This window comes from Danio rerio, chromosome 17, assembly GCF_049306965.1.
Source record: "Danio rerio strain Tuebingen ecotype United States chromosome 17, GRCz12tu, whole genome shotgun sequence".
Classification (NCBI taxonomy): domain Eukaryota; kingdom Metazoa; phylum Chordata; class Actinopteri; order Cypriniformes; family Danionidae; genus Danio; species Danio rerio.
In genome coordinates, this window is record NC_133192.1 from 26,264,448 (window position 1) to 26,275,611 (window position 11,164).

Here is an 11,164-nt window from a genome sequence, read left to right on the forward strand (position 1 = left end):
CAATAGTCTTTATTATTTCACACTGATGCGGAAGTGTCAGTGTGCTTTAATAAAAGTGAGATGACATAATGACATTCAAGAAAAAAAGACGTTGAATCAGAGGGAATGATTTGTTTAGCCTCAAGTTTTTTAATCATTGTTATTTGTCGTTTTAATCTAATGGGGATTTATTTGTAATTGTGCACTTAATTTAACTATATTTTTCTATGATTTTGTATTAATTTGATTATTTAATCAAATTTGTTTTTTTTTATATCAGCCTAATGTTTATCTAAAAAAAATGTTGGATTATTTAATTGATTTGTATTTTCTATTTCAGAAGTTCAATCTATTTATTTCTTTTGCATTTCTAATGCTTTTCTACATACATTTCTAGCAAGTCTAAAGAACATTCATGCATTTGGTTCTGATATTTATATATAAATGAATATAAACATAAACCATAAAATACAGATTCATAAGGAAGGCTACAAAAATGTGAAAACGTTGGCCCCCCCATCAACAACAATTGACAATTGACATCAACAACAAAAGAATTTGTTTCTAAACAAATGCAATAGTTTTTATTTTTTCACACTGATAAGGAAGTATAAAAAAACTCTACATTAGAAATACGCCATACAGTGTGCTTTAATAAAAGTGAGATGGCAATGACAGTGCACATTCAAGAAGAAAAAGACAGTGAATCAGATGGAATGATTTGTTTAGCTTCAAGTTTTCAGATAGATGATTTTACATACAATGAAAAAAAATGAAAGACTTCATTGTCCCACTTTGGCTTCATTTTTTTTGTCATAGGTGCAATTCCCTTTTTCCCATTAGAAATGGTCTACATTTATCCAGCTTCAAGGTAGTGTTCCATTACTGAATCCTGTGGGATTCTGGGATTGCCAGCGCCACAGATCCTCACCTGTGTGATGAGATGAAACAGTCGGATTAATCGAAAGCTGCAGCACTTCACAGCCCATTACTCTCTCATCTGTTCATGCACATGGAAGATGACACGCTGAAGGTGAACAGGGTAAAATAAGCCAAACTTTCCCAATTGATTCATTAGCCTTTTATAGGGCATTCATTGAAATGCTCATAGATTATTACAAGACTTTTGTAAAAAATATTGTCATCAGTATCAAAGAAGTCTGATAAAGGGATGAGAATGGCAAAAAAAATTTGTATTACTAAGTTTTCTCAAATGTTATGTTTAAATACACCCCATTTCATTTAATGTATTAAAGTGCATATATTTGTAGCAAGAGTGTAATTTGCACTTGACATAAATCCCTATATGGCAGGGGTGGCCAACCCTGTTCCTAGAGAGCCACCTTCCTGCAGATTTCAGTTGCAACCCATATCAAACACACCTGAACCAATTAATTAGGACCTGAAAACCACGTGATAATTACAGGCAGGTGTGTTTGATATGGGTTGCAACTGAAATCTGAAGGAAGGTGGCTCTCCAGGAACAGGGCTGGCCACCCCTGCTATACGGCATGCATAGAACAGCACAGATTCTCTTTCATGCTTTTAAAAACATGAATAAAGGCTTTAAACACTTAACATCACGAATAACAATTACTGAAACACGTCCCATACTGCAAAAGTCAATTTACATGATTTCACTGCAATCTGGCTTTGAGGAGGTATGAATGTAGAGAAATCTAGAGAGGCACGTGATGCAATTTAACTGCTTTATCCCGATTATCACTTTTTTATAATCAAGACAGCCAAAATACAAACCTAACTTCGATGAATTGCACAGCCTTGGTTATTATTATAATGGTGGACTCAAAAACCTGACTCTTTGAAAAGTTGCTACTTATGTCTGCCATGTACAGTTGAGAAGGACATGAAAATTTCTTTGTTTTGGCGCATTCCACATTCAAATGTAATTACAGCTGTCGTTAACAGCATAAATAGGCTCAGCCAATCACACTCTTCTTATGTGTTTTGTGGAAGGGAGGACCTGAGAAGAGAACGGGATTTAACCCTTTCTGCATGTCTAGGTTACTAAGGATTGACAGAGCTTTATTTAATTTTGAAGGTGATTAAATTATTGGCGTGGACATTTCGGTAATTACTGGATATTTATAGGGACAAATCCCTTCCATCCATGCCAAATCTACACCCTTGATATGCATCACAAATTTGTGAACAATAATTGAAGTTCTCACAATTTTTGTTCAATTCTAATGTATTTTGACACATCAGAGTCTACTTTTTGTTAAATATTAGGTTTTTAAAGGGGATTTTGGGAATCTCTTTTCATGTAATTTTGGGTGTTTCACTTTTAATTTGTCAACTTTAACTGCGATTTGGCACTTTCACTTTCATTCACGAACATTTCATGCACGCCCTCTGTGACAAATAAGATATTGAATGCAACTATGAACTGCTAGAAGAGTGTTGTTTTAATAGAAGTTCATATCACATGCTGAATGGAAGAAAAAAAAAAACTGCATTTACGATGCAGGTGTCTGTGGTCTGCACTGACTGGCTAGGTGCAAAGAGTGTCAAACAGTTGTGCGCGTGTAACGGAGGCCAGCTAGTAGGTGCTGTGCAGGTGAACCTCGCTCCTCTGACCTCTAAAGGTGCTCTAGCGACAGACGCTAGAGGCCATGGTCTTTAGCCTCCTTGGTAGAGCGCCCGACTCCCATGCGGAAGGTGGCCGGTTCGATCCCAGCTCGGAGTGGGTTGGGCGGTGTAGGACCGGTGGGGTTACACGTGTGTGTGTGTGTGTGTGGACTATCCTGTCGCAAAACGCTGCAAAATGTTCTACATGACAGTAATAATTGGATTAGGGTGATTACACGTCTGTACTGCACTTTGATAATGCGACTAAAAACAGCATACTCCACACGTCTTAATTCGATTTCTCTTTAGTTTAATTATGACCTTAATCTGATAAAAATTAATAAAAAAATTGCTGGTTACATGGTAGACTCTATATCAGAGTATTGTCTTAATCGCATTAAAATCGAATTATTGGTGTCCACCTAAACGTAGTGAATAATGCCACTAAAATCGGCATACTACATGTTTTAATCCCATTTCTGTTAAGTTTGATTACCTTAATCTGATTAATTAATGAAATTTCACTGTTTACATGGTTGACTTTTAATCAGAGTATTGTCTTAATCGTATTAAAATCAGAATATTGGTGTCCATCTAAACATAGAATTTTATGACAAATTATTACCTGAAATATGTACTATAATTAAGTATGTAAATCTACTGACATAAACTGTCATGCGACAAATTAAACACTTAAATGTGTATTTTGGATGTTTTCTTTTCTATTAGACCGAATATTGACATCATAAAGAAAGTGGTTTGGCCCTGAGCGTCTTGATTTGACTTGACACCTACACATCCTCTCCAGGTCGAATTCAGCCTTCCAACCCAGCTCTTTCTCCGCCAGACTAGCATCTGCATAGCAGGAGGCCACATCACCGCTCCGGCGTGGGGCAATCTGATATGCAATCTGAGACCAGAACAAAAATATTACTATTGAAGGAAAGACCAAAACACAGATGCCAGTATAAACGTCATAAAGGTGAACTCAGGCTGTGGACGACACCAGCTTCAGCTCTCACCTTTCGACCTGAAGCTTTTTCCATGGCACTGACCATCTGCAGCACTGAGTACCCTGTGCCCGTGCCCAGGTTATAAACCTACACACACACACACATACCAGCACAGAGAGGTAAGCCTGATGGGGGAAATGATGTGAATAATGAAGCACATTAATGAAGAAGAGAAAACGTCGTACTTTACACCCACAGCTGTCCTTCAGTTTTCTGACTGCAGCAATGTGGCCTTTTGCCAAGTCAACAACATGGATGTAATCTCTCACACCTGCCCAAAAGCGGAAAAAGAATCTGTGTTTTTCCTCATCAAAAATTAATTAAAAAGTTTTATAAGCACTAAAGTAAAATAAACTGGGGAAAATGGAATTATACAAAACATCATGACTCCAAAATGAACTCAGCAAAAATAAAAAATCTTATTTATTTAAAATCAAAATTAATTTTAGGCTTAGAGACATGTTATATATTAAACTTGTTACAAACTATAACAGGTAAATGTAGGCAGATCTAACCAATTATATTAAATGGAAATTAAATTTAACTTATTCTTTAACAGTGTTCATTATAATTTTTATATTTTCAGCTTCACTTTATTATTAAGTAGATTTTTAATAAATTTATGCACTTTTTACTATTTTTAACATTTTATTAACAATACACTTTCTGTCTTAGTGATTTTATATCCTTGTTGTTTTGTATGTTGTTTATGTAATATTAATGTGTAGATTTAATTGTAAGATTTTATTTACACATTCTATAGTATTTATTAACATTTTACAATAACTTCTTTTAGTTTAAGTTAAAATTTTCATCTCATTATTATTCTATTTTAGCTTTATTTTCAAATGTTTATTTGTAGTAAATAAAGGAAAGAAAGAAATAATAGTAAAAACAAACTAGAAAAACTTTTCAATCAAAAGTTTCATACAAAAAACAGCAAAGTGAAAAATCCCCCCTCACCTGTCCCATCAGGTGTGCTGTAGTCATTTCCAAACACATTCAGATGTTTTCGTCTGCCAATAGCAACCTATCACAAACACAAGGAGAAAGTACATCACAACAAGCAGTAATTCAGTTATACAAAAGATTTTGCTGTGCTTTGGGTCAATTCATAAGATAGTCGGAATAAATCGTATGCAAAATACAGCGACAATAGACGTACATAGAAAAAGAGACTGAAAAAAACCTAACATGAAAGAATACAAAGATGTTCATGTTGGTGTAGTTGGAACTCTTGAATGCTGCATGAACAGACACCTATGGGCCAGGGGTGGTACTGAAAGTTGTAGCAATCAGTATGCTTTCAAATGTCCGTCTACACCAGGGGTATCCAAACTCGTTTAACTAGAGTTTAACTTTAACTTTCTTCAACACACCTGCCAGGTGGTTTTCAGTTTGTCTAGTAAGAGCTTGATTAGCCGGTTTAGCTGTGTTTGATTAGGGTTGGAGCTAAACTCTCCCGGACACTGGCTCTCCAGGACCGAGTTTGGACACCACTGGTCTGTCAAAAAACTTCACTTTGGCGTTTACCTGGGCAACGTAAGGCAGAAGGTTGTTTGGGATTCCCTGCGGATCTTCCCCAATCTGACCTGAGATGTGAGCACCAATGGGATTGAAGTACCTGAGCAGCACAGCATTCCAGTCCTGCAGAACATATTAACAGTCAAACACTCTTTACACAAATTGATTAATGTCACGAGACAGAATGCTCAATCATAAGTGTCATATAGGTATGCGTTTATATTTATTGTCATACCAGCATCATTCGCTATTACATGGCAGATACTTGTTGAACATTTTAACAACATATTATCCTAATATAACTAAACATTCTATCAAAATAAACTTCCACAAAAATCTAATTATTAATAACTAAATATAAATGTAGGTAAAAGTTCTACAATTAAATTTAGGTGCAAATGACCCCAAAAGGTCACTCACTCATAAGTAGAGCCAGGCAGAATTTAGTTGGCTATTTCTGCTCTGAATTTTGAAAAAAAAAAAAAAAAAATAATAATAAATAAAATCCAAGGATTTTTATTTTTTTTTGCAAAAAGATTTTAAGAGTACAGAAGCTGGAAACCTAACAAATGACTTTTAAAAACAAAGAAAGTCTTTTGTTCAAGTTTTACAATGGAAATCCAAGTAGAACCACAATGCAACAATGGGTTAAAAAAATAATCATCTACATTTGAAAAAAAAAAACATAACCACAAATGATCTAAACAACTGTATAATTTTCAATAATATAATTTAAATAAATACTGAACAAGTTTACATTTAGACCCTTTTACATTAGTAAATAAACAAAAACATTGACATTTCCTTGCGGACAGATTCTGTCTGGGCCTACTCAAGTCAAATCAAGTTGAGCTTTATTGTCATGTATGGGCATGCAGGCCCATAGTTAAACATAAATAAACAATCATAAATATGAACATGACACTGACCATAAGAACCATCTTAACCTAATAATATATACTACACATACTATAACTGTACAAATAGCCTAAGGCCCCGTTTACACTAATATGTTTTAGTTTTAAAAAGCATATGTAGTGCTAGGGTTACACCTTCCGTCCACACTACCCCAGATTTTTTCAAGCCCAGAAAACAGAATTTTTGAAAATGCTTAAGAAGCCATTTTCATTTTAAAACGCTGATGCTCCGTGTCAGTGTGAATGGGGGGAAAATGGAGAATAATAAGGAACTGCCCATTTTCATCTTGATTTTAGCAATTTAACAGACACCAAAAATGCTAACCATCGTGTAGCTACATATTCATATGACCACTTCACTGTATGCATATTTATAACAAAACGAAGCCTGTAAAATTTCTACCTCCAGTCATTTTTATTGAAAATACGAAACATACTCTTTTGCTGAATATCATTTTTAATAATCAATAATGGCCATTCAAAAAGTATAATGTAAAATAAGTTTATACAATACAAAAAATAAATGCAAGCAATCAGTCGGTGAATGTGGTTACATTAATATTTTAACTTATTAACCAAAACACGTTACCTGAGATCAAGTAATAGTTTCAAAAGACCAAAAAGTCATTAGATAAAGACAAGATGAAATAAATATCAAGTTTAACAGCTATAGTGACATGATCCAGCAGTTTATCCTTAATGAAATCTCCGACATGCACTGCTCTCACCTGTGGAGTTGTGCTCAAAGCACATGCTGACTGCATGGGGCTCAGACATCCACATATGCTGCAGCGCATGCCAGAGTGTGTGTGGTCACGTGATGTGTGTTTTCAGCGGTGTAGTGTGGACCGAGATCTTTTCAGAAACGCTAGATGAAACGCCACTGTGGATGTGGATCGCTTTCATTCTAAAACGCCATTTTAAAACTAAAACATATTAGTGTAAATGGGGCCTGAGACAGACTATACAATAATAAATACACTTTTACATAAGACATGACAATATCATGCACGATACTGTGCAACAGAGGTATTTAAGTTAGAAAAAAATAGCATTGCAACATGATTTGTGGTACATTCACAAGTAAAGATAGTTTTGCTTATTGAGTCCTTGGGAGGTGGAGTTAAAGTAAGTAAAAGTAAAGCAAGTAAAAGTAAGTAAGTAAAAAGTCTGGTGCTTATGAAAAGAGACTGTTTGTCTCAATACATAATGGATAGGTGTTCGTCTACCTTCTCCGCTGTGCACTGGTCTCTGATCATCTCCTCTATGAAGTATTTGGTCTTGCCGTAGGGGTTTGTGCAGCCGCCTACTGGATGCTGCTCATCAATGGGGAGTTTTTGAGGGTCTCCGTAGACTGTGGCGGAGCTGCTGAACACCAGATTACGCACCCCATGAGACTGCATCACCTGATCCACACATACACAGACAGGGCCACAGCCAGTAAGGCATTCCTTTAAAGCCAAAAGCACTAACATGCATACACAGATTGTAAACTGGACTGTATCTGCATTTCAACAATCAGATTCATTTGGACACTCCATTCGTAAAAACACAAAAATCCATGCAAAGAGTCAGATTTCTCACCTCCAGCAGATTGATGGTTCCTGTGAGATTGACTCTGTAGTACCGCAGAGGCTGTTCTACTGATTCACCCACAGCTTTCAGACCTGCAAAGTGCATCACTGCATAGAAAGAGTGCTGGACAGAGAGAGAGACGAGAGAAAACGATCAATATATATGACCACTAGAGTGTGCTGTAAACATTATTTGAAAGGTTGGTTTAGAAATGACTAAATTGATCTGAAGGAAGTTAAAAAATTAAAAACAAGTTACAAACATACACCAGCAGAGATAATGAGGCAGAATGAAAAAATATATAATAGGATGAAATACAAAAACATTATATACTTTATATTACGTAAAGCAAAAATAGAATAAGACATATAGTGACTAAACAAAAGTAGATTATAGTATATGAAAATATATAAGAATATGTAGAATAATTAAAATATGTAACACATTTTATATAATTAAAGGTATTTGTTTATATAATTACATACCCATGTTAAGGGTAAATGATAAAACATAATAATAAAATAATAAAAACTAAATCATAGGGCATGTTGCTGCTGAATAATTAAAAAGATATATATATATATATATATATATATATATATATATATATATATATATATATATATATATATATAATAGATACTTAAAATCTATTAAAACATTAAGAATAATTGTTTTTAAATTCAATTGATTCATCGGTCACACTTTACAATAAGGTTCATTAGATAATGTTAATTAATCCATTTACTAACATGAACAAACAATGAACAATACATTTACAACTGTATTTGTTCATGTTAGTTAACGTTAGTTAATGAAAATACAGTAGTTCATTGTTAGTTCATGTTAACTCACAGTACATTAACTATTGTTATCAAGCATGGAGTTGGATGTTAATAATGTATTAGTAAATGTTTAATTATGATTAACAAATGCTGTACATGTGTTGTTCATGATTAGTTCATGTTAGTAATTGCATTAACTAATGAACCTTATTGTAAAGTGTTACCAATTCATCTTTATATGTATAGTTCAGTTCATTGTGGTTTAATATTCACTGCTGAGAGTCCAAACACTGAGGAGTAATCCATCGATACGCAGCTCTACAAGTCCCAAACCATAATAATATGCATTTCTTTTAAATACTTAAAATAAAAACTTTATAAAAACACTTTAAAAAAAAAAAGCCAAGGGTGGCACGGTGGCTCAGTGGTTAGCACTGTCACCTAAAGGCATGAAGGTTGCTGGTTTGAGCCCTGGCTAGGTCAGTTGGCATTTCTGTGTGGAGTTTGCATGTTCTCCCCGTGTTGGGGTGGGTTTTCTCCAGCTGCTCCGGTTTCCTTCACAGTCCAAAGAGATGTGGTACAGGTGAAATGAATAAGCTGAATTGGCTGTAGTGTATGTGCGTGAATGCCAGTGTATGGGTGTTTCCCAGTGCTAGGTTGTGGCTGTAAGGGCATCAGCTGTGTAAAACATATTCTGTATAAGTTGGTGGTTCATTCCGCTGTGGTAACCCCTGATTAATAAAGGCACTAATCCGAAGGAAAAAAAATTCATTTTTAAGCCAGACACATTGTGGCTGAATATTCATAATAATAATAATAATACTAATAATACTAATAATACCACTAATTATAATAACAATACTACTACTACTACTACTTATAACAATACTAACCCTAATTTATAACAAATTATAGAACAAATGAAATATTTATATATGTGATATTTACATTATATAATAATAATAATTAATAATAATAATTAATAATAATAATAATTAATAATAATAATAATAATAATAATAATAATTATTATTATAAAATATTTTTGTTTTAAATACTTAAAATACAAAAATATTACAAAACTATAAAATATATTACAATTTTACCATTTTGAATATTTTTTCCAGTCCAGGTTTATCCAGGAGGTCGAGCTCATGGAACTCAATCTGAGTATCCATAAACTTCTCTATCCTCCGCAAGCTCTCAGGTACATCCCCCTCTCCTCAACAAAACACACAGAACACACACACTTCATTATCTGCTAGGACAACAAATCTGTTACTAAATTAAGCAGCAGTTTTATTACAGATTATTAATATTTTTATATATTTAACTTTTAAAAGTAAAACATTTTAATTCATTTTATATTAGAAAATAAAATGTATATTATGTTGAATATCCCATATTATAAAAATATTTTTATTTTACTTTAAGTTTTACTCAGACTGTCGATTACCACACAAGGCCTGACTGTGTTTGCAGGATATTTCTGAAGCTCTTTATATAAAGTATTGTGATTTCTCTGAAGTCTGCTCACCTCTGACAGCATTACTGAAGTTATCAATGACCACAGGATGAAAACCAGCCTCTATGAGCTCCACAACACAGTGGCTGCCGATGTATCCTCCTCCTCCAGTCACCAAGATCTTTTGACGCATGTTGAGAGCCTTCAGCACAAACACACAAAGGTGAATTACTGTAGTTACCGGATCATTGTTAACAAGTATGTGGGTGTGTCATTTTCTTACTCAACCTGTACTACTATGTGTGCACTACGTGGCTTTACCGTCACCTGCAGTATCCTGGATCAATGGAGCTCTTTCATTCATACAGTGAGACATGCCAAACAAAAACACTCTTAGCTTTAGGATTTTGGCCTTCATGGCTTTACATTAAGTGTTTTTTTTTTAGTGTTATGTAAAGAAAACATCCAAAATGCACTTTTATGTGTTACTTTGGTTGCACTTTATCAGTTTGTGTCTGTAGATTTCAGTTGCAATGCATATTTTAAAGGCTGTTTTCTCAATGTGAACCGTAAATCTAAACTTCTGCAGCTCTTACATACTTCACAGTTTAAATCACGTCTATATGTTCTGAAGGTTTTTGTGGGATTTGTTCATAGATATTTTGCCTAACTATATACTGTTTCCTATATACTACAACTATTTCCCCTACAAATATTGTGAATATTGTCTTATTTTCTGGCTGTTCACAGTATTTTCTATATTTTGTAAAGAAGAAAAGAGATCTCAATGCCCCCTGCATAAAACATTTGACACTGTCAAAGAAATAAAGAAAAATGGACAGAAATTTGATATAATATATAAAGTATAATGCTAAAGTTAACCATAGTTTAACTTTTTACCCTATTCACCTTTAGTTATTTTGTCTTAATGATCGTCACACCACAGTGTTAATCACACACAAACTACATCCTTAAAAACCTCCAAATTACGATACAATTTGATCAAATCAATTGGACTACGAGTGTATGCATACACTGATTTCAGTAACTTTAAAAGTCACCTGACTGAACAAAGCAGTTGTGAGCTGTCAGAACAGACAGTGTGTGTGTGTGTCAGGTTGTGAAGTTCACACTCACCGTGTTGATTAAAGCGGATCAGGAGAGTTTCGGGGACCCGCGACTGACAGGAGGTTCACTGACAAACAGACGAACAGTTTACTACTCGGTTTATTCATTCGCGCTTCCTGGTTTCATTGACACGTAGAAGAGTGTGAAGCCAAGAAAAGCCTGTATGATTCACTTCCAAATTAAAAG

The 11,164-nt window shown here is 34.4% G+C and overlaps 1 protein-coding gene across 6 annotated transcripts; it reads right to left on the bottom strand.

Annotated features, from left to right (window-relative positions):
- Positions 1-536: 536 nt before the first annotated feature.
- Positions 537-11,074, bottom strand: gale (UDP-galactose-4-epimerase). 6 transcript variants are annotated; one of them, XR_012392826.1, is made up of 11 exons: positions 10,988-11,074; positions 9,923-10,052; positions 9,492-9,604; positions 7,610-7,723; positions 7,255-7,431; positions 5,118-5,231; positions 4,548-4,614; positions 3,770-3,855; positions 3,594-3,671; positions 2,286-3,481; positions 537-1,304 (listed from the first exon to the last, which is right to left on the bottom strand). XR_012392826.1 is itself a non-coding variant. In XM_005158523.5 (11 exons), exons 2-11 carry the CDS (start codon positions 10,041-10,043, stop codon positions 846-848), a joined length of 1,053 nt encoding a protein of 350 aa, XP_005158580.1. In that variant the 5' UTR covers positions 10,044-10,052; positions 10,988-11,074; the 3' UTR covers positions 537-845.
- Between the last annotated feature and the right edge of the window lie 90 nt (positions 11,075-11,164).